At 39.1% G+C, this 25,321-nt stretch overlaps 1 protein-coding gene across 1 annotated transcript in view; it reads left to right on the top strand.

Annotated features, from left to right (window-relative positions):
- Window positions 1-15,165: 15,165 nt before the first annotated feature.
- Window positions 15,166-25,321, top strand: part of hgfb (hepatocyte growth factor b) — a 143,783-nt gene continuing 133,627 nt past the window's right edge. Inside the window, exons 1-2 of the mRNA XM_057836163.1 lie at window positions 15,166-15,289; window positions 24,124-24,283. Coding sequence (XP_057692146.1) covers window positions 15,241-15,289; window positions 24,124-24,283 — 209 coding nt within the window. The 5' untranslated portion in view covers window positions 15,166-15,240. The remainder of the gene's footprint in view (window positions 15,290-24,123; window positions 24,284-25,321) is intronic.

Below are 25,321 nucleotides of genomic sequence, written 5' to 3'. Positions count from 1 at the left end.
ATGATACTGTAGCCATTTAACTGTTCTGCCCAAATGCATGATGGGCAGTGCAACCATGACCGTGCGTAGTGGCAACAATTGATATATCTTCTCTGCGTTGTGAAGTAACATAGGGTGTTAAGGAAAAGCTCAACCACTCGTTCTTCCCCACATTGCTTCCCACGATATTTCTAATTGTTGAGAGAGGGAGTTTAAAGATTTAGCCAATTTAAAAGTGGCTCCAAAGACTGCCAAAATTCTCTCTACTCATTTTTTACGCTGCCTGTTAGCTCTATATATAGGTAAAACGGCGCCATTATACATTGAACGCGACAATGCGTGAGTGGGTCGTGCAGCGCATGCGTTAACTGCATTAAATATTTTGATGTGATTAATTTTTTAAAAATCATTTACCGCCATTTACGCAATAAATTTGATCGGCCTACTTTAAGCCAAAACTAAAGACTCTGGATGAATGTAAGACATATTGTCTGTAACGTTAAATACAATTAGAAAACTATTTAATTAAAAAATATATATATATTAAAAAAGGCATCGACGTGATCGGACCCGATCGATCGGCTTTACTAATAAGTACTATCGTCCAAAAGACGAAAATTAAAATGGCTGCCAAAAACAACACTGTTTCCTATTGTTGAAAGCACAAAGGTGTGTAATAAACAACTAGCACATTTATATTTTGCATTTTGTTTTCTGACTGTACCGAAAATGAACCGAACCGTGACCTCAAAACCGAGGTACGTACCGAACCGAGATTTTTGTGTCCCGTTACACCCCTAATCCTAATGAATAAATGACACATTTCATTACACTTTCATTAGTAAACTGCATTTTAGCATCTGTTACAGTGCGACCGATGAACCAACACTCCATTCATTCCCTTTTCCCAATTCCCTGATTTCAAGTTTACAGAGGCATTTCCGACTCTTATTATTAGCAGGCCCAAAACAGAAATGACGGAAATTTTTACAGGACAATAGAAGCAAACATTTCCTTATCGCTATACCTACCATACTGTATTTGCGTATGGGATTTAAATAAATAAAATCCCAGCTCCCAGCTGTACGTTGAGTGCGCTGTACAATAGCGACGCACGTGACGCCCCACAGACGGTCGGAGAAGCTAGAGGATGTGCCTTTTAAACAATTATGGCTTTGCGGGGATACACAAAGTCTAGTAATTGTTTCTCCCGCGTTCCACTTTCTCGGTTCACGTCGACGCCCGTAAACACAAGGGCAGAGGCGGACAAAAGGCTTGAATTTGTTTTTGCTGAAAGCCTGTCAGGAAAATGCTGTTCCCAGGGCAACGTTAACTTTAAAAGCTTCTTCACTTGTTTACAGCGTGATATGTCCAATCCATTTGAAGTGTGAATAAATTGGACGTCTACAAGTGATAAACTCATTTCAAGTCACAGCAGGATAAAAAGAGTAAACCTAATCCAGTGCTTCTCAATTACTTTTTGTTACGCCCCCCTCAGGAAGAGCAAACATTTCGTGACCCCCGCAACTCTATGCCGCCACTGTATATAGGCTATATATTTTTTTTTTGTCTCTAAAAATTATTAAAAGTAAAAAAATAATAATAGTGTAGGAGCCTAAAATAACGTTTGGTTAATTATTTATGTTAGTTGTAAAAAAAATTATTTGGTTCGATAAGACAGGCTTGTGATTTGTTGTTTGGTTTCGTGGGACGGGCTTGGGACGTCATGGCGCACGATATACAGTGTAGGGCTGTCCCAAGCGACTAATTTACTCCCGATTTGTCAGCCGAGTATCTTTACGATTAGTCCACTAATCTAATATATATATATATACACACTGTATATATTTATATATTAGGGCTGTCAAATGATTAACATTTTTAATCGAGTTAATTACAGCTTAAAAATTAATTAAGCGTAATTAATCGCAATTAATCGCAATTTAAACCATCTATAAAATATGCCATATTTTTCTGTAAATTATATATATATTCTGTAAAATAAATTGTTGGAATGGAAAGATAAGACACAAGATGGATATATACATTCAACATACGGTACATAAGGACTGTACTGGGCATTTCACTCTACTGTCATTTAAATCTGTCTATGCTGTCCTCACTCCGAAGCGTCTACTTTTTCCAAAGCTAGACAGCTAGTGAACGACGCCTTAATAATCAGACTTCTTCCTTTTTCATCTGATTTATTAATAAAATGGCCTCAAACCATTGCCCTCTTTAGACTGTCGTAAAACTACAAAAAAAAAGTACACAAGCATTGCATTAGCAACAACGTTAGCTTAGCACGCTATACAGGTTCGCTAAACAAAAAGTGTCTCATACAAAAAGTATAACATTTCGCTTACTAACATAATATGTACATTCTTTACAACAACCATACTTACGGACAAATCTTGTCCAAGGATCATATAAGCGCAACATTACAACGTAGGCGTCGGCCCGAGACGTGGTGCAGCCATATTGAACTGGCAAGAAAACAATAAACCATGTCGCAAAGCGACCACAAGAGTTCGCTGTTAGACAGCACAAAAAGCCTTGCTGTAAAACTGATTAATTGAAAAAAATAATTACCGCCCGTTATCGCGATCATTTTGACAGCCCTAATATATATATATGTATATATATATATATATATATATATATATATATTTTTTTTTTTTTTTTTTTTTTAACTTCTTTCATAATTAAATTTTTGTTGAAGCTTATTAATTCACAAAAAACATTTTGGAACAACTTAATTCTTTATTAACATCGTTATAAATAACAAAAATATCAATAATAAAACACAAACAATGAGGTCAAATGCTGCTGGCATTAACTAGTGCGAAAAAAATGTAAACGGAAACACTGAGACTTCGCCTCTTTAACAGGAGTTAATACAATTCTGACTCTTTTTGTCGTATGTCATCGTCTATGTTGTCCTAAATGTTAAAATGAATTGCAATGTCCCGGACAACTATTTTCAGAATACTTTGTGTGAGTTCAGATGCAGGGGGGGGGGGGGGGGGGGGGGGGGATTGTTCAACTTTTGTTTGTTTTGACCTGAAAATAGATAAAGTAGAGGGCACACTGAAATATTACAATTATTTTAATGAGAAGCACACATACTCACAGTAACAAAAATTAAATATATACTATTAATGAATGTATTTAAATATAGTATACTACTATATATATATACTAGGGCTGTCAAAATTATCGCGTTAATGGGCGGTAATTAATTTTTTAAATTAATCACGTTAAAATATTTGACGCAATTAACGCACATGTCCCGCTCAGACAGATTTAAATGACAGTAGAGTGAAATGCCCACTTGTTAATTGTGTTTTATGGAGTTTTGCCGCCCTCTGCTGGCGCTTGGGTGCAACTGATTTTATAGGCTTCAGCACCCATGAGCATTGTGTAAGTAATTATTGACATCAACAATGGCGGGCTACTAGTTTATTTTTTGACTGAAAATTTTATAAATTTTATTACAACGAAAACATTAAGAGGGGTTTTAATATAAAATTTCTATAACTTGTACTAACATTTATCTTTTAAGAACTACAAGTCTTTCTATTCATGGATCGCTTTAAGAGAATGTTAATAATGTTAATGCCATCTTGTTGATTTATTGTTATAATAAACTAATCCAGGATTTATGTACCGTATGTTGAATGTATATATCCATCTTGTGTCTTATCTTTCCATTCCAACAATAATTTACAGAAAAATATGGCATATTTTATATATGGTTTGAATTGCGATTAATTACGATTAATTAATTTTTAAGCTGTAATTAACTCGATTAAACATTTTAAACGTTTGACAGCCCTAGTTTACAACAACTGGCTAACTTGCATAGCAAAAGTTCGCTAGCTTAAATGCTATATAATGCTAATTTTTACCCGATAGTTTACCACTAGAAAAGCATTCATGATGCCATGCACCCTAACAAGGTTCCCAGGGCCTTTGGAAGTGAAACAGCCCCGCAGCATCACTGACCCACCCCCATACTTCACAGTGGGTATGAGGTGCTTTTCAGCATGAGCATCTTTCGTGGATTTTGTGTATCATATTGCCTCTGTAAAGCCCTTTGAGACCTCTGTTGTGATTGTGGGCTATACAAATAAAATTGAATTGAATTGAATTGAATTTCGTGGCACGCCAGACCCACTTAGAGTGTTTGCTGCCAAAAAGCTCAATCTTGGTCGCATTTGACCAAAGCACACGGTCCCAGTTGAAGCCCCAATACCGCTTGGCGAACTCCAGACGTTTGCGGTTATAATTGTGAGTGAGGAAAGGTTTTCTCCGTGCATGCCTCCCAAACAGCTTGTTGGCATGTAGACAGCACCTCATACCCACTGTGAAGTATGGGGGTGGGTCAGTGATGCTGTGTGGCTGTTTCGCTTCCAAAGGCCCTGGGAACCTTGGTAGGGTGCATGGCATCATGAATGCTTTGAAATACCAGGACATTTTAAATCAAAATCTGTTGCCCTCTGCCCGAAAGCTGAAGATGGGTCGTCACTGGGTCTTTCAGCAAGACAGTGACCCTAAACATATGGCCAAATCTACACAGAAATGGTTCACCAGACACAAAATCAAGCTCCTCCCATGGCCATCTCAGTCCCCAGACTTTGTTTTGTTGGCAAAAGGGGGTTGTAGAAAGTATTAACACCAGGGGTGCTAATAATTGTGACACACATTATTTGATGTAATTTCTTTATATGGAATTTTTTTCCCCACTGAATAAATGAACTTGTATTGAAGGTTGGATTTTTCTCTTTTTTTCCATTAAGGTTCCATATTAGTTGAATAAAAAAAATATATATTAGAAGTAGGGCTGTCAAAATTATTGCGTTAACGCGCGGTAATTAATTTTTTAAATTAATCACGTTAAAATATTTGACGCAATTAACACACATGTCCCGCTCAGACAGTATTCTGCCTTTTGGTAAGTTTACAGCAAGGCTTTTTGTGCTGTCTAACAGCGAACACTTGTGGTCGCTTTGCGACATGGTTTATTTTTTTCTTGCCAGTTCAATATGGCTGCACGACGTCTCGGGCTGACGCCTACGTTGTAATGTTGTGCTTATATGATCCTTGGACAAGATTTGTCCGTAAGTATGGTTGTTGTAAAGATTGTACATATTATGTTAGTGAGCGAAATGTTCTATTTTTTGTATGAGATGCTTTTCGTTTATGTTTAGTGAACCTGTATCGCGTGCTAAGCTATCGTTGTTGCTAATGCAATGCTTGTGTACTTTTTTTTGTAGTTTTATGACGGTCTAAAGAGGACAATGGTTTGAGGCTATTTTATGAATAAATCAGATGAAAAAGGAAGAAGTCTGATTATTAAGGCATCGTTCACTAGCTGTCCAGCTTTGGAAAAAGTAGACGCTTCGGAGTGAGGACAGCATAGACAGATTTAAATGACAGTAGAGTGAAATGCCCACTACAGTCCTTATGTACCGTATGTTGAATGTACAGTGGGGAGAACAATACACTTTAAATGACAGTAGAGTGAAATGCCCACTACAGTCCTTATGTACCGTATGTTGAATGTACAGTGGGGAGAACAATACACTGCATCAAATACTTGTTCTCCGCACTGTATATATCCATCTTGTGTCTTATCTTTCCATTCCAACAATTTATTTTACAGAATATATATATATAATTTGCAGAAAAATATGGCATATTTTATAGATGGTTTGAATTGCGATTAATTGTGATTAATACAATTAATTAATTTTCAAGCTGTAATTAACTCGATTAAAAATTTTAATCGTTTGACAGCCCTAATTAGAAGCTAAAAAACACATCTTAACCAGGGGTGCCAATAATTATGGAGGGCACTGTATGTTTGAGTCGTATTTGGAGGAGGAAGAAGATTCAGAACGACAACAAACACGAGGCTGATGACTAGAGCATACTGTAAAATGTCATCATCGTTTATTCTTTTTTTTTTTTTTTTACAGGATATTCTTTGTAGCTAAGTAGTTTTCCCCGATTGCTCAATAAATGACATGGTCATGACAAATAACAGTCTTGTGCTAAATGAAATATGACATATTAAAAATGCATTTATTCAGTATGACAGGGCTAAATTACTGTATAATGGTCAAAACTGCAGACTTCTTAAATCTCCCGAACGGTATTTTATGCCACTGATGTTAGTCCGGCTCTTGTCATTTTCCAGTGGGAATCGGGAGAAAAGTCTAAAAAAAAAAAAAAGAAGTATGATAGCTAGGCTACATGCTAACCTGAACAGTGCGGCTCTTCCAAGTCCCTTCCTCGCCTTTCGAAAACGAAAAATCACACAAAGGTACCCCAACTCATGTCACACACGGCGGCGGGGGTGATAGCCTTCACCAATCGGCCAGCTCGCGACAGAAAGCAACTTTTGGCTCGTCGTTTCTCCAGCTGCGTCCTCAGGCTTTAACTTTTTTAAAACACTTTTTGAAGCATTCATCATGCTGCTTCTCTCTCTGGCTATTGAAATACGATGAGGATCACTCGACCTTGAGTCGAAAATCCGACAATTGCTGAATTAACGAATCTTGACCTGCATTGTCACCTATCTGATGCTCTCATTTTCAATTTACTGTCACAAAATCAATATGTGTCTAGGTGTTTCTACTTTAATGTCAGGGCAGATTCTCAGATGCTAATGCTAATCGACATAAGTTGAATCGAGGCAACTGAACTTTTACCCATTTTTCCGAATATATTCTAATATACAAATTACATTAGACTGTTAGAATGAGATCACTTTAAAGAAGGAACAAAAAGCAGACTTGCTTACAAAAAAAGAAAAACCCGCTTCCTCGCGCAATCTCTAAATGTTAGCTAACAGGTAATTTGCATACTTGAGCTGTTACGTTGTATCAAAAAATAGCACTGACGGAAAGTGCGAAACAGAATATAGTGTGACGCAGTTTTATTTCACAAAACACACTTGTTTACGGGAGGAAGAGTTGTGCGTGTGCCTGTGTTTGATTTGCGATACCGCAACTGTCAACAGAGCTCAATCTCGCCATTGGACAACAGGAAGCCTGTGTTTGTTTTAAGCGACAGGATCTATTAACACGGCGTATCTGTGTTTATTGCATCTGTGTCGACCGTCATCAAGCTAACCTCAACACACGCACGCATGCCAAAAAAGCAAAAGATGAAGTTCATCAGTCCCTTTTTTGCACTTTTCCACTTCCTGCACTTGTTACTGTACATCTGACACGTTGTTATCTCCGATAAAATAAAACAAATTGCCTCCTGCTGTCCTGAAAATTGCAGGACTGAGACTGCTATTTTAGCTTCTCACGCTAGCTCCTTTTGACTTTTCAATGAATATTTTAGCTTGGCGGGTAATGCAAAAGCCACCATACTGTATATCATATTCCTTTTTTTATACGTCCCACATGTATATATAGAAATGAACAGGTATGTTTTTTGGTAAAATTTTGGCGGACCCGTACATTTTTGGCCCCCTAAAAAAATAGCCTCGTGCTCCTCCATATCTTGGTTTTGTTATGTTTAAAGGATGTGATCTCGACAAAAACTGTTGGACCAAGTAACGTTTTGAAATTTGTTTTTTCAAAAACCTGAATTTATGAGCAAACGGTAATTTTTAGGGTGATAAACAAAAGAGCCTGTGGGAATGGTAATTTAATGTAATTTATTCATCCTTTACACATAACAAAACGTCATAATATGGAGGAGCATGAGGCTATTTTTGGGGGGCCAAAAATGTACGGGTCCGCCAAAGTTTTACCAAAAAATATACCTGTTCATTTCTATATATAAATGTGGGATGGATAAAAAAAGGAATATGATACATTATGTCTTTTGCATTACATGCCAAGCTAAAATATTCATTGAAAAGTCAAAAGGAGCTAGTGTGAGAAGCTAAAATAGTAGTCTGCGTCCTGCAAATTTCAGGAGAAATTTTCGAAAAAAACATACCCGTTCATTTCTAATGGCCAAAATTTCCCATTAATCTTCAATGGCACAAAAACATTTCGATTCACTCCCATTGATTTCCAATGCAAAAACCTGCAAAAAAATCTTTACCGGCACACCCAAGAGAACATATCGCTTGGGTGGTTGTGATTTTTGACCAAAAACTGCCCATTAAAGCCCACTGACATTCAACATGCCATGCCACTGACGCCCACGTTTAACAATTCCAATGACGTCCATGTACGTCAATTCCATTCACGCCCGTGAACGTCAATTCTATCGACTAGAAGTGACAAAATGGCCCAAATTCAACAAGTGACCCCAAAATAGCAAAAAATAAACAGGAATTGACATGATATCAGCAAAGCTCCAATGGCAACTTCTTCAAACATTACATTTTCTAGTTTCTAACGGCATTTCTTTCTACACTGTTTGACACAAAATGATCATAATTGTCAGGCGACGCAGGGTCTCTTTTGTTTCACATGCAAAAAAAACCCCCACTGTTCACCCAAAACTCAGTTTTTTTGTTTTTTTTTTAGGGGAAAAAAATGGAAATTTCAAAACGCTACTTGTCCTATAGTTTTTATCTAAATCAAACAACTTACAACGGAGGCTAAGGTGCACAAAAGTTGTATACAGTTTTTGTCAAAGATGTTCAGCCAAAATTTGCCAAAAATATACCCATTCATTTCTAATGGCCAAAATTTCCTATTCATTTCCAATGGCCATGTTAGCCATTCATTTCAATGACACAAAAACTTGCATTCAATCCTATTCATTTTCAACTCAGACCTTCAAAACTCGATTGGTAGTTGTGATTTTTTTTAATCAAAACCTTTCTTTAAAGCATATTGACATTCGACTGGAACCCTCGATGCCATTGAAGCCCATATACCTCCATGCTGATAACACCCATGCACTTCAATTCTATTGAAAAGCATATACGTCAATTCCATTCGCAGGAAGTAAAAAAATAAATAAATAAAATAACTAGGCCTGCAAGCAGGACTGAATGGGCCTTCGCTGTTTGGCGCACTCGGCCAGCACTCAGCTCAGTGTGGTGGCAGACGTCCCCCTCTCATTCTCTCATGAAAAACTAACATATGCTTGAAACTCACCTCTTTTTTGTCCCTTTTGTGTTGTGGGTATGGCTGGCAGATGTTTTTGTCTATCCTGAGGTAGGTATTACATTCACACACCTAAGTGAAAAAACCCAATTGAAGAGGATCCTACAAAAAAAGGAGGTGCTACTGAGCTGTGCAGCCACACCCTTGTTAAAAAACAAAATAAATCTTCTAATTGGGCAAATTTGACCAAGTGTGTCGAAGAAATTTACTTTCTTTTCATGGCGAACAAAAGGTCATCAAGGCAACAGACAGAGACATATGGACATGGGGCTTAAAATATAGATTACAAAAGGTCTTGTAACTACACTGACCAAATGGAAAGGAACTGGACATGTTTAAGTTTAAAGGGTGACTTTGAGCTGCCAGTAGTTGGCGCTTTTTTTAGGGTTGATGCAAACCCCTACAGGATCCCTCAGGGTCTCCTCTCATCAAGCATGGGACGTTTAGCACAGTTATGTTGTACATCTGTCAAGTTATGACTGTTCAAAATTTGTGGTGAGACAAAATGGCGACGGTCATTTTTACTTTCCTGGTTGGACTCCCTGCTTCAACATAACCTCAATATTTTTCATCAGGCAACTGAACACATGTCTTAAGGCCCCCCTGCTGCAGGTTTAAGGTCAATTCATTTTTTTTCATTAGCCCCTAAAGAATAATAATTAATATTATTATGACAGTAATCTTTTGCATTACAACAGGGCTCTCGCACCACTTGGTGCTCGGGCCCTCATAATAATAATTCATTATTTCAATGCACCTTTCGTGACACTCAAGGACACTTTAAACATAGTGACCTGTAATCACCAGGAAGTGATTCGATATCAACAGGAAGTGACCCGAAATGCCCACAGATCAACATGACATGAGCCAAAATGTCCCCAAATCAAGAGGAAGTGACCCTATATCAAGAGGAAGTGAACCCAAAATCCCCCCAAATAAACAGGAAGTGACCTGAAATGCCCACAATTCAACAAAATGTGATCCAATACATCAACCATCACAGCACAGCTACCATCACAATTTCTCTAGAAATTGCATCTTCTAGTTACTGGTGTTTTGTATTTGACTCTATAGTAAAGAAGTAAAATGCGTCGACAGGGTCACAAGGGCAAGGAATCGACCTCGCAACCTTTGAGTCAGTTGGTTATCACTCTACCACTGAGTCGTGTTGTTGCAGCCCACTGATGCACGGAGAGTAAATGGAGCCTCGCGTAGACGCTACAGTGAAAGTGTGACTCATACGCACTTGTTTATTACTGCCGGCGACTCCGAGCATTAGTCACTTGAACAAGGGCGAACTTGAGTGAGAGGGAGGCTCCACCTACGTCTTCACCCACCCACCCATCCATCCATCGCTTTGATTCTGTAATTGTGTGATAGCCACTTTGCCTATGACTTGCGGGAAGTTGCGGGAACCACGGGTGGGATGTCTGGAGGATACACGAAGGTCATCTCCTATCTAAAGCTGTCATCACTGGTGATAGATTGAGCAATCAGGGTGTTTTTATCCAGGATGCACCCCACCACCCCTGTGTAAACCTCCTACTCTGCTATCAGGACCAGCAGAAAGACAAGTGACAACATAAACACTTTTTGGATGTTGGTACTCATCAATAGCTGTGCTTCCATTTCTACAAGCAAGACTGAAATTTCGCGACAAAAATGAATGGAATGGGAAATGACAAAATATTGATGAACCACTGAAATATCAGAAAAGGGATTTTTAAGCTTTCATTGGGCAGTTTTTCCAGACGTTTCGATATTAAAATATATCGCAAGGGCACAACAAAACCGCCTTTTTAAATCTACATGCCACAGGATGTGACATACCCATTCACATAATCACTTCTCCTTCACACCCAACAGGTTTTAGGCATCCATCTTTCTAAATTAAAGTCTCACGGAATGAGACTTTACGAGAGTTGTGAACCTTTTTTTAAAAGCCTTTATTGGATAACCACATCAATTGCCATTATAAGACATCCATCCATTATCTACCGCTTAATCCGGGGTTGGGTCGCGGAGACAGCAGCTTCAGCAGGGAAGCCCAGACTTCCCTCTCCCCAGCAACTTCAAGCAGCTTCTCTGGCGGGATCCCAAGTTGTTGCCAGCCCAGCTGAGAGACATAGTCTCTATTGCGTGTCCTTGGGCGTCCCCGCGGGGCCTCCATCCGGTGGGACATGCCTCTAACACCTCTCCAGGGAGGCTTGTAGGATACATCCAAACCAGATCCTCGAGCCACCTCAGCTGGCTCCTCTCAACGCGGATGAATAACGAAGAGTCCCTCACGCGTGACCGAGATTTACACCTTATCTCAAAGGGAGAACCCGGACACCCTGCGGAGGAAACTCATTTTGGCCGCTTGTATCTTGTTCTTTCTTTTTTTGACACGGAGAATGGAAGTCTAAGTGCCCGGTTGGTCTGAACAGTTTTAGTGTTTCACAGTTAGAGTCTGACATTGTGACCCATTGTGATCATTCAGCATTTCGTTTATTATGACAAAGCAGCGAACAGGAAGGGGTTATGGGAGAACAGAAGAAAAGAAACACAAGAGAAGAAAGAAAAGAAACACAAACAAACAAAAACAAGAAATACATTGAATGTCTACACTAACTACTAGTATGTTGGTGATATCGTCAGCTAGATTCAGCGCAGCCCATCCCTCCTCCCACAACCCAGCAAATGAGCCGTCGCCCCAACCCCCCCCCCCCCACCCGGGATCAAGGGTGGTCCCCTGGGCCACCCGCGCAACCATCAACTTTCAGGGATGGCAAAAGGGGACGCACCACCAACAACCCACGAGCCACAGCCGCAGCCCCCCAACCGGCACGGCACGCCACGGGACCCCCAGCGGCTCACCAAGCCCAGGGCAACGCAGGGTCCCCCGCTGGACCAGGCAACATCCAGCCGGTACACCGGCGCCCAGCCAGCGACCCGCGACGGAGCACAGGGCGGAAACCCAGTCAGAGAAGAGAGGGGAAGGCGGAGGCAGGAGGACGCTGAGGGGCCGCCACGGGGCGACGCGAAATCGGAGCCCTGATCTCCCCCCACTCCCGAGGCCGGCAGCCCAGGCAGAGGGAGCCACGCCATGGAGAAAAAATGTGAGACCCACCTACCACCCTATTACTGTGGATGCCAGGTTCCCGGCTGGCAGCCATTACCCAGCACCGTGATGGGATTGTGAGGGAAGGGTAATGAAATGTATGCTTTAAAATAGGTGAGCTTGGCTTGGGGCAGTGGGACCGCAGCATGGAATTTCTACCCAGCCGCCCGTCCCACTGCCCTTTGCCAGAGCTCTCCTATGGAGTATGATCCGTGTGGTGCGTTAAAAAAGGTGCAAGGATAGCGGGGTCTGCCGTGAGGAGGTAACCGTGAGGCACCCCGTCCCCCCCCGACAGGTCCCAACGACACACAGCTCGTAAGGCAAGGCAAATGTATTTATATAGCACAATTCAACACAAGGCAATTCAAAGTGCTTTACATCACATGAAGATCATAAAAATCACATTTAAACCATGGGTGAGGGTAGGAACATAGATCCACTGGTAAATCGAGAGCTTCCCCTTTTGGCTCAGATCCTATTTCACCAAAATGGACCGATACAGAAACCGCATCACTGCAGACGCTGCACCGATCCGCCTGTCGAGTTATGGCTCCTTCCTGCCCTCACTCGAGAACAAGATCCCAAGACACTTGAATTCCTCCACTTGGGGCAGGATCTCATCCCTGACCCTGAGAGGGGACACCACCCTTATCGGACTAAGGACCATGGTCTCGGACTTGCTGATCTTCATCCCAACTGCGTCACATTCGGCTGCCAACCGCTCCAGTGAGAGTTGGAGATCACGGCTTGATAAAACCAACAGCATAACATCATCCGCAAAAAGCAGAGATGCAATGCTGAAGCCTCTAAACTGGATCCCCTCAACGCTTCGGCTGCACCTAGAAATTCTGTCAATGAAAGTTATGAACAGAAATGGTAACAAAACGCAACCTTGGCAGAGTCAGTCCCTCACTGGGAACGAATTCGACTGCCGGCAATGCGGACCAAACTCTGCCACCAGTCATACAGGAAAAGAACAGCCTTTACGAGGAGCTTGGTACCCTGTACAGGACTCCTCGAGGCACACGGTCGACCGCCTTCTCCAAACAGTGTTGTTTTTGGCAGCCATTTTAAATATTCGTCTTAGTCTTTTGTATGAAAATACTTATTAGTCTTCGCCATATTTTAGTCATTTCAAAATATGTTCGTCTTCGTCTAGTTTTAGTCAAATAAAACTCAGACAAATATCGTCTAGTTTTAGTTGACAGTTCTCAAAATGTTTTCGTCTATAAACTTCAAAAGTTTCAGTCCATGAATAAATAAAGGTTTTCAACAATTTTGGATGAAATTGAAGGGAGAGAACATTCTTCCAAAACGTTTTTGGCTGTCTCGGGTAAGTTTTGGCAAACTTCAGCATGGCTTTTTTATCTCTTTGGGTCAGAAGTTGGGTCTTCCTGGGTATCCTACCAAAGAGTCCCTTTTAATTCAGACGCCGACGGATAGTACGGGTTGACACTGTTGTACCCTTGGACTGTAGGACAGATTGAACTTGTTTGGATGTTAGTTGAGGTTCTTTATCTACCATCCGCACAATCTTTTGTTGAAATCTCTCGTCAATTTTGCTTTTCCGGCCATATCTAGGGAGGTTAGCCACAGCGTCATGGGCTTTACACTTATTGATGACACTGCGCACGGTAGACACAGGAACATTCATGTCTTTGGAGAAGGACTTGTAGCCTTGAGATTGCCCATGCTTCCTCACAATTTTTCTTTTCAAGCCCTCAGACAGTTCTTTGGTCTTGTTTCTTTTCTCCATAGCCAATGTAGTACACACAAGGACACAGGACAGAGGTTGAGTCAACTTTAATCCATTTTAATTGGCTGCAAGTTTGATTGAGTTATTGCCACCAACTTGTGTGCCACAGGTAAGTAACAGGTTCTGTTAATTACACAAATTAGAGAAGCATCTCATGATTTTTCAAAGGGTGCCAATCAGGGCTGCAGCTATCGATTATTTTAGTCGTCGATTAATCGATGAAATAGTTATTTCGAATAATCGAGTAATCGAATAAGGAACGTGAAAAACTAAAATACTTGAGCTGAGCTTCAAACGCTATGAAAAAATAAACAAGGATCTATTGTATGTACAACAAAAGAACTATCGGCTAGCTTACATAGCAAAAGTCCGCTAGCTTAAATGCTGTAAAACAACACTTTTTACAACACTCTTAACAAAGGGTTCAGACACATTTTCCTACAAAAAACGCTAAATATACCATTAAACTAAATAACGAATGCATTTAAAAAACATTAGCTCAAACAAAAACTTGGCTTATGTTGGTCTTAACATGGAGCAGCTGGATTCAGCCATTTTAAATGAGGCAGACTGGAGGGCAGTGTATCCACCCAAATCAGTAAAACTAAATACAAACACTTTCAAAATTAACCATTACAACGCCACTTTAATTAAACGAATACTCGAAGCGGCAAAATTTAATTCAAATCTTTTTTTCTAATCGAATACTCGAGTTAATCGATTAATCGTTGCAGCACTAGTGCCAATATTTTTGTCCGGCCCATTTTTGGAGTTTTGTATAAAACGATAACAATTTAATTTTTTCCCCCATTCTCTTTTGTGTTTTTTTATTGCAAGCAAAATAAATGAAGATATTGCTACCATAGCATTTGTAATTGCAGTCATTTTTTTGGGGAGAATTTGAGGATTATCTGACAATTTACATCCTGTACATCTCCTGGGGGCTAAGCCCACCCGTTCTTAAAATCTAGTGATGCCCCTGTTTGACATCCATTCAAAAGTTGACGTATAAGAATACGTGACTTTTTAAAATGGATTATAGTTATTAAAATCACTGTTAAGTAACAAAGTGCTCTGTTAATGCAATGTGACTTTTTGAAAGAGGATTATGAAGGCAGGAAAATAGTTAATGGGGGAGGGTTGAGGAAGAGGAGGAGTGAGGGAGGGGAGGGAGGGAGCCACGGAAGAAGTACTTGGAGGAGAGGAGACGCATCATCTGCGCAGTGGTGGAAGCAACATCTCCTCGTGCGCGTCGGACTCTTCTTCCTCTACTTTTGAGCTCTCTTTTTACTCATACGCGACTCGTGATGTGGATTTACACGCTGCTGCTGGCTCTCACCGTTCTCTCCTGCTCAGGTAAGTGACATAAATCAATTATCCTCCAGCCTGGCTTGAACAATGTCATTGCTTATGTCCGATTGAATTGTTTGTAATCGTTCAGAGTGACGTGCATTTTGATTCTGGGTCTTAATAGGCACGCAAGAAGTTGCGAAGTTATGACCCTGCATGAGCAATTGATGTATTTTACAAGCGCTGCATGAGTCAGTTTCACTTTATGGTTGTGTATCAGACAGGGAATAAGTTATAAACCACTGTGCATTACACCACCATGTGTATTAGTGATTAATTTGCAGTGTTGTGAGTCATTGTGTCACTCAGTAGGGAATGACACAGACGGTTTGTTTTTGCAGGATTGACATCGTTAGAAGTTTCAACAACTATTTTGGTACTTTTAACTTTTGCATGCACGTTTTTTTTTTTTTTTTTTTTTAACCAATTACAGGGCACTCATTTAACTCATTGGTTGCAATTTACATGGCTATACGTCCAATCTATTTTGTTTAAATCCTCTTTTATGTGCCTCTCAATACTACTGATTGATTTTTAAGATTAAAGGAAAAACGGTCAATTTTGGTCTTTGAAAAAAATAATTTGTAAACAAAAACTATATACAATATAACAATACAATATTTTTAAATTATGGAACAAAAAAAGATCAATATGCATCATTTGGTGGGTATCAAAACACAGTATTAATTTGTAACTGGTCCAAATCAACCAGTGGTAATCGGAGCGATTAAAATCCGTAGCTCGTTTCAATATCTGATTTAAAATTAAATCTACTGTATATTTTTTATGTAAGGTTTTGCAAAGGTCAATATAATTTAGAATATTAGAAATAGATGTTTATTTCCTTATTAATCACCAACATTTATTCTATAGTTTCCAATACTGTTTTATGTAATATTACGTACATTTAATTTTATATTGATTTATTTATTTACATCAGGTTACTTATATTTATTTTTTGAATTATCTATATGAAGTTGTATTCAATTTGGCACTAATTTAAAGGGAAATGTTCTTTAATTTTTTTTTTTTTTTTTTTTTTTTTTAATTTACTCTAAATACAAGTAGGCCCCATAGACTTCATAATGATATTGACTGGTCAGATTTGACCTTCACTGCACCACGCCTAGGGGGCCCGCCTACAATCCACTTCAGTTATTCGCAGTCGGTCGCAGCGACACATGCAATGCCGGATTTATGTTGAAAAAGTACGAAAGCTGTACCGCATATAAACAGGGTGAAGGATGATTCAAGGTAATTATTAGAGCTTTGGGCACCTAACGATTCGATTACGATTACGATTCAGAGGCTCCGATTCGATTATAAAACGATTATTGATGCACCCCCCTCTTTTTTTTTTTTTTTTTTTAATGTTTTGTACATTAGTTCCAAAATTGTTCAAAAATCCTCTCAGGCTAAACCAAACTACCATTTCAGTATCAAGTTAACATATAACAGTAAATAAAAAAATAAAAAAACTCCAGTCCCCATTCTGTATCAGCAGCTTTAAACTACATTCAATTAATTTAATGTTGTGAATCAACTGTTACAGTTGTTAAAATTGCTCCTGTTATTCCATAATTTCCCTTCTGTCTACTTTTGTCAAAGTTTTAAAACTATTTCATCATCTAAAGATAGATTCAAGACAAGATTCTACCGATTTAGGAGTATTTTAGATAAAAAGTTAATTAGGTTCGCTACAACAGAGTCTTCTAGAGAGGTCTACTACTTTAAGATGGCGGCTGTTTACTAAAGCCTGAAAGTCTGTCATTTCGCATCTCTGTTCAATAATAATAATAAAGTTCTAACACCGACGTTGTCTGTCATTTTGCATGTAGTTCTACATATACATGATATCTACTGTAGCCGTATGTTTGTAGCCACTAGCAACTGGGCGTTGTTTGTAGCGGCTGTCAGCCGCAGTCAGGTATGATTGTTTTTTTTTATCTAGCGGCATTAGTTGAACATGATATTTACTTTCGGTCCTTTCCTCATTGCGTCCCAAAGACCGCGCTGACTGTGTTTTACTTCCGCTTTACCTGGTATAATTCAATAATCGGAATTTGAATATTTGTGAATTGTTCTCGAATCTTCCACAGCTGAATCGCGAATAATCTAAGAATCGGAAATTTCGCGCGCCTCTAGTAATTATTGTATTTTTCATTTTTTCACAAGAATTTTCAACGTAAAAAGCTTTGTTGTAAGGCTGCCACCACATTGTCTAACAGACTAGCATCATTCTTCGATATACAGTATATACGTAAAATAAATGCTAATTGCATTTTTTAAATGCTTTTAACAAAGAATCAAACTCTGTTTACATAAGGCGGACACCACATTGACTAACGGACTAGCATCGTACTTTGACATATTTATGTCAAATAAATGCTAACTGCACGTTTTTTGTTGTTGTTGTTGTTTTTTTTGTTGTTGCTTTAATCAAGAATCAAGACTGTTTTACGGCCATATCTAAAGAATTCAGGGATTTAAGCTTATATTCGTAAGAATTTTCACCGGAAAAGCTCTGTTTACATATAGCGGCTGCCACATTGACTAACAGACTAGCATCATACTTTGACATATTTACGTAAAATAAATGCTAACTGAACGTTTTTTATTTTTTTATTTTTGCTTTTACCCAAGAATCAAGACTGTTTTACGTCCATATCCATAAATAAATCAGGGATTTAAGCATTTATTCACAAGGATTTTCACCGGAAAAGCTCTGTTTACATATGGCGTCCGCCACATTTACTGACAGACTAGCATCGTACTTCGACATATTTACGTAAAATAAATGCTAACTGCACGTTTGTTTTTTTGGGGGGGGGGCTTTTAACCAGGAATTGAGACTGTTTAACGTCTATATCTATAAAGAATACAGGGCTTTTACCATCTATTCACAAGAATTTTTTCACGAAAAATGCTCGTTGTCTGTGATTCCACCCGGTCAGCTTTGACGGCCAAGCCAACAATGCAGGCCCGCTATTAATCAGCCCCGTGTCCCATCAATATCATGATGAAGTTTATCCCCCAAGTTACGACTTACGCAATTTTGAATTCACAATGACGGAGTTTCATCCGCCATTTTGTCTCCAGTCGTTTTTTTATTTATTTTATTATTTTTTTAAAGTCGCATAAACAGTGCCTTATTGTACCTCACAGTATGTCGCAATTTGATGTGCTGTTTAACTTTACTTCCTTCACTGATGACAATTTGTAAAGCTGTAACACACATATGTACACCGACGTTCAAAACGACACGCATCATTGCAATAAAAAACTTGACACCAAACAATTGGTGTCCAAACGTCCATCTAGTCTGATCAATATGTAAATTTTGTAGATTAAAGTAGTCTAATTTGCTTAACAAAAGTCCGCTAGCATTAATGCTACGAATGCTAAAGTATTTACAATTCTCATATCAAAACGTTCACATGTAACTCCACAAACTGTAGCTGTAAACTTGATTAGAAATCCATTCACAAACATGTTTTAGCTGAAACAACTTACAGCCTTAGGGGCAAAACACACGGGAGGCGAGGTCGTTCACATTCAATACATTTTATATGGAATCAGCGCGACGAGGCGAAAATCGCCGACCCTGCACGTGCATGTGAAATTTCACGCTCGTACATGCACACGCGGACCAGCGACGCTGAAAATAAGAAAATAAGAAATGCAGTGATCCCTCGCTACTTCGCGCTTCAAACTTCGCGCCCTCAGTCCATCGCAGATTTTTTTTCAATTAAAAGTGTAAAAGTGTGTAAGTGAGCAGCTAGAGTGCATTTGATTGGACCCACTCAATGAAGCATTTAATAAAGCGAAGCATTTTTCTACTATATTCTTGTTTAATAACAATTCAGTGGGATAGTAACATGTTGAAAACTTAACATAATTATTACATTTGAAGTGCTTAAGTGCTTTTTCTTGGGTTTGGGGCGCTACTTTGTGATTTTTCACTTATCGCTGCGGGTTCTTGTCCCCATTAATCCCAAAAAACGAGGAATTACCGTAATTTTCGGACTATAAGCCGCTACTTTTCCCCCTCATTTTGCATCCTGCGCCTTATAGTCCAGTGCGGCTTATTTGTGATTTATTTGGGTTAATAGGTAAGAATTTTTTTCACTCTGGTGTCATAAGACCGTCATAATGATGTCATGACACTATCATTGGCATTACTGAATGCTTATGACGGATGTCATGTTACTCCATTTATGCCCAGCTCGGATCTTTGAAATCCATTCAATAGTGAGACAATTTGCCGGATAACCCTAAATGACATCTGTTATAAGCATTCATTAATGCTCATGACCGTGTCATGTCATAACGATGACTGTCTAATGACAGTCTTTTGGCGCCACTGTCAAAGTGTTACCAAACACCATAACTAGCAATTAATGAAACTACTGGAACAGCAACTGAAGAAAAAAACAGCACAAAACCTGAATTTTGATTGACATTAACATCTGTACCGCTGCAATGAATGCTAGGAGGCATGTTGGATAAAAACAGTGTTGACAACAGGTGGCCGAAGAGGTTGACTGTCTCCCTCAAGGGAGCAGTGCTGGCCAAATAAAGCTTCTTGAAGCAATGAAGATTGGTAGCCAATTGGTTCAAAGCTTCATGGTGGTTCATTTGGTCTTATGACAGCCATATGATGCCGCTGTCAAATAAAGTGTTACCGGTTAATATCTTTGGGTGTAAATATCTCCTAATACAGTGAGGACCGCTGCGGCTTATAGTCCAGTGCAGCTTATCTATGAACAAATGTCGTTTTGGTGTCAAATTTGGTGGGTGGCGGCTTATAGTCAGGTGCGCCTTATAGTGCCAAAATTACGGTACTGTGGTTCTATTTCTGTTGCTGTTGCCTGGTGCTACAACCAATAGGCAAAGGATTTATTGATCGACAAATCACCAGTGAGGACACTGACCAACCTGGAAATTGACATCTAGATGCCACACTTTGTCAACATGGGGAAAAAGACTGTCAACGTGCAATCAGCACATACTTTATGATACCCCTCGGAAGGATTACTGGGACATAAATAAAAAAGCAGTACCACGGGAAGTTGTTGGTTCTCAGAAAAGACCGGAAATTTTGAATTCCCTCCAAATTCATAGCCAATCAGAGACGAGCGATGATGCAAAGCCAGAGGGCAATGTCACTGTCACTTGCCGCTGCAGTCGCATCATGCCCCGTTTGTTGTCTTTCAGCTCAACGGCGATGACTTTCGCAATTCGCCATCACTCAAAGCATCTGGTGTGTTTTGCCCCTTATGTGGGCTAGACCAGAGCGCAGCTATCCTTTATCCATGTCAGACATCTGAGTCTGCTTCTCAGTCATACATGGCAACAGTCCAGCCAGACCCAACCCTGCCACCAGAGGGCAGTGTATCCTCCATCATGAAACAAAATGCAATACTTTTGGACTTTTTAGATAGGTATTTTGTAGGGGCACTTAAATGGTTAATTCCGACTAACGTGGAAATTCGAGTTACGTCGCCAGCGTAGGAACGGAAGTCGTTCATAACCGAGGGACGCTCTGTATCGGTTCAAGAAACGTTCTAATAATTCCAAGTATCGGCCGAACCAAACCCCAACGATACCTAACCATACTGTATACTGTGTATAAATAATAGTATTAAGATTGCATTGTTACTAAGGCTAATTAGGGGTGCACAATATTCATTATTTGAAACCGATACCGATATCAATAACTTCCTGCTCCTCAAGGCCGATACCGATATGATAACCGATAATTAGAGATGACCCGATTGATCAGGATGCCGATCAATCGGGTCCGATCACGTCATTTTCAAAGTATCGGAATTGGCAAAAAAATATCGGCCATGCCTTTTTTTAATATATATATATTTTAATTAAATCGTTTTCTAATTGTATTTAACGTTACAGACATAATATGCTACACTCATCCAGAGTCTTTAATTTAGGCTTAAGGTAGGATTATCAAAAATATCCCGATAACGGCAGCAATTAATTTATTAAAAAATGTGTCACGTTAAAATATTTAACGCTAGTAATAAATGCACTGCACGACTCTCTCACTCATTGTCGCGCTTAATCTGTAAGGACGCCGTTTTACTTAAATAGAGAGATAAAAAGCATCACAAAATGAATAGAGTGAATTTTGGCAGCCTTAGGGGCCTTTCTTCAATGGGCTATAACTATGCAATCCCTCTCCCTGTGACTAGAAATATTATTGGACACAATGTGGGGAAGCAAGGTGGCAATTAATCTTTGTCTTAACACCTTAAATTATTTCCCAAAGCAGAGAAGATATATCCATTGGTAGCACGATGCACAGTCATGGTTTTACTTCCCATCATGGTTCCACTTCCCATCATGCATTGGGGCTTGGCTGCAGTATCATTTACTGAAAGCTCAACAAATACACTAGATGGCAATATTTAGTCACAATACACAAAGTCACAAGTCTTTCTATCCGTGGATCCCTCTCACAGAAAGAATGTTAATAATGTAAATGCCATCTTGAGGATTTATTGTCATAATAAACAAATACAGTACTTATGTACTGTATGTTGAATGTATATATTCGTCCCAGTTTTATTCATTTTTTTCTTAATGCATTGCCAAAACGTATATTCATTCATTCATTTTCCATGCCACTTTTCCTCACGAGGGTCGCGGAGGTGCTGGAGCCTATCCCAGCTAACTCGGGGCAGTAGGCAGGGGACACCCTGAACTGGTTGCCAGCCAATTGCAGGGCACAAGGAGACATACAACCATTCACGCACACACTCATACCTACGGGCAATTTAGAGTGTTCAATCAGCCTACCATGCATGTTTTTGGGATGTGGGAGGAAACCGGAGTTCCGGAGGAAACCCACGCAGGTACGGGGAGAACATGCAAACTCCACACAGGAAGGCCGAAGCCCGGGATTGAACCCTTGATCTTAGAACTGTGAGGCAGACGTGCTAACCACTCAGCCACCGTGCCGCCCCAAAACGTATATGATCGGGAAAAATTATCGGGAATGATTGGAATTGAATCGGGAGCAAAAAAAAAGCAATCGGATCGGGAAATATCGGGATCGGCAGATACTAAAACTAAAACGATCCGGATCGGATCGGGAGCAAAAAAACACGATCGGAACAACCCTACCGATAATATATATATAATTTTGCAATGTATATTCACCTGAGTTTTTCAACACCTGTAGGTCAAAAATACTAATGGTTGATTCAGCATAGATTTGTCTTTGACCAAATCAGAATTTCATGATGACATGAACATTATTATAATGAACAAAACAAAGACAAGAACAGTTTTGACTTCAAATAAATATGACTTGAGTCAATCACAATCAGTCATTCAATGTTATTGACTAGAGCTGGGAATCTTTGGGCACCTAACGATTCGATTACGATTACGATTCAGAGGCTCCGATTCGATTATAAAACGATTATTGATGCACCCCCCTCCTTTTTTATTTTTTTATTTTTTAAAATATTTTTTTTATAAAGTTTTGTACATTAGTTCCAAAATTGTTCAAAAATACTCTCAGGCTAAAACAAACTACTATTTCAGTATCAAGTTAACATATAGCAGTAAACAAATATACAAAAATAACATTAAATAAAAAAAACTCCAGTCCCCATTCTGTATCAGCAGCTTTAAACTACATTCAATTAATTTAATGTTGTGAATCAACCGTTAAAGTTGTTAAAATTGCTCCCGTTATTCCATAATTTCCCTTTTGTCTACTTTTGACATGTGAAAGTTTTAAAACTATTTTAAAGATAGATTCAAGTCAATATTTTACCGATTTAGGAGTATTTTAGATAAAAAGTTAATTAGGTTTGCTCGGAAGGTTCGCTACAACAGCATTGCAGGGAAGTTTACTGCTTTAAGATGGCGGCCGTTTACTAACGCCCGCATCTAGCTTTTTGCAGATGTGCTGTTACCGCTACCGAGTCTATTATCCATCTAGTCCTATATAAATGATATCTACCGCAACATTATGTAGCTTAGCTGTACTTGTAGCAGCTTTTCGGCAGCAGTCAGGTATGTTGTTGTGTTTTTTTATCTCGTGGCATGAGTTGAGCTAGAGCCATGAGTTGAGCGTTGGCATTACCCGAGGGGCCGGTTAATGAAAAGCATGTTTAGCTACTCCCGCTCCGTTCCGTCCCGAAGACCACGCGGCGCGCTGAGTGTGTTGTACTTCCGCTTTACTTGGCATATTTCAATAATCGGAATTTGGATGTTTGTGAATCGTCCTCGAATCTTCCACGGCCGAATCGCGAATAATCTAAGAATCGGAAATTTTGCACACCTCTATTATTGACGATGTGTTCCCTTGAACAATGAGCACAGATCTAAAACAAACATAAACCAGACAGGTATTGTGCTTTCTCAGCAGATTAAAACATTTGGTGCAACAGGAGAGGAGACTTTTGTCGTCTTGGTCCATGAAACAACTTTCTTAACCTGGCAACTATAGAACAACAAGCCTATCAATAACCAAAAGGTCTCTCGAGAACTTGTAAATATAACACTGTAAAATGCAAACGTTTACGAATAGCCATAGTAAGATTTTTAACTCAGTGAAGGAAAAATACGGCCTCTAAAACAGTAACATAACTTTGCATACTGGCGAAACAAGAGTTGAAACAAACGCACACATCCCAATCAGACACCATGCCAAAAATATTATTGTTAGGTCCGATAATATGTATTGTTATTGGATTTATCGGGATGAGGTCATAATAATTCCTATTATCGGACCGATAATTATCGGCCCGATAATTATCGTGCACCTCTAAGGCTAATTGAATGTTTAATGTGACATCTAGAAAGCAGACGAAATGCACTGCAGGACTACCAGAGGACAGATGGGGTGCGTCTGGTGCTCGTGACCCCAAGCCCCTCCCACTTGACCAAAAGCAGGAAGGTCAGCTTGATCAAGTGTGCTCGAACCTGCAGCCGCAACAAAAAGCTCCCATTTACCTGCAGGTGAGTACGTTTTTGGGACTGAATTTGTATTCAATTAAATTTGAGTTACTCATCAAACTTTACACACACTTCTAGAACAAGTTCCTCTTTAGCGCATTCACTGCCAACCCAGAGTATCTCCTGGGGTAGTTAGTAAAAGACAGAACAATATTTATAATGATATAAACATTTATATCAATTAGTGCTTCAACGATTAATCGATTAACTCGAGTATTCGATTAAAAAAAAGATTCGAATTAAATTTTGCTGCTTCGAGTATTCATTTAATTCAAGTGGTGTTGTAATGGTTTATTTTGCAAGTGTTTGCATTTAGTTTTATTGATTTGGGTGGATACACAGCCCTCTAGTCTGCCTCATTTCACATGGCTGAATCGAGCTGCTCCTTGTTAAGACCAACATAAGTTATTTTTTTTTGTTTGAGCTAATGTTTGGTTTTTTTGAAATGCCTTCATAGTTTAGTTTATAGGTATATTTAGCTTTTTTTTGTGGGAATATGTATCAATATGTACCATTTGTTAAGAACATTGTAAAAAAAAAAAAAAAAAAAAAAAAAAAAGGTAGCATTTTATAGCATTTAAGCTAGCTATGTAAGTTAGCCAATTTTTCTTTTGTTGTACATAGATCCTCATTCTTTTATTTATTTATTTATTTTTAAATACCATTTAAGGCTCAGCTCAGGTGTTTTCATTTTTCATGTTCCTTATCCAATTAATTCGATTATTCGAACTAGCCCATCGATTATTCGACTACTAGAATAATTGATAGCTGCAGCCCTAATATCAATATTGTGGTATATTGACTCAAGTGAGACTAGTGTTACTCCAAAATAATTAGTCAAGTAAAAGTAGTCATCTCCAAAAATTATCCAAGTAAAATGTATTTGGTAAAAAGAATACTCAAGTAACATTCAACCAATTCATTGTTATTCTTAGTGCAACACCATGTATATGAACTGTTATTATTTTACTCTACTATAACCTATTACATAACAGCATTTTGTCCCAAAAAAATACTCAAAAATCAATTAAGTCCGACTAC

This window comes from Corythoichthys intestinalis, chromosome 5 (assembly GCF_030265065.1).
Source record: "Corythoichthys intestinalis isolate RoL2023-P3 chromosome 5, ASM3026506v1, whole genome shotgun sequence".
NCBI lineage: Eukaryota > Metazoa > Chordata > Actinopteri > Syngnathiformes > Syngnathidae > Corythoichthys > Corythoichthys intestinalis.
This window is presented reverse-complemented; position numbering and strand designations above follow the sequence as displayed.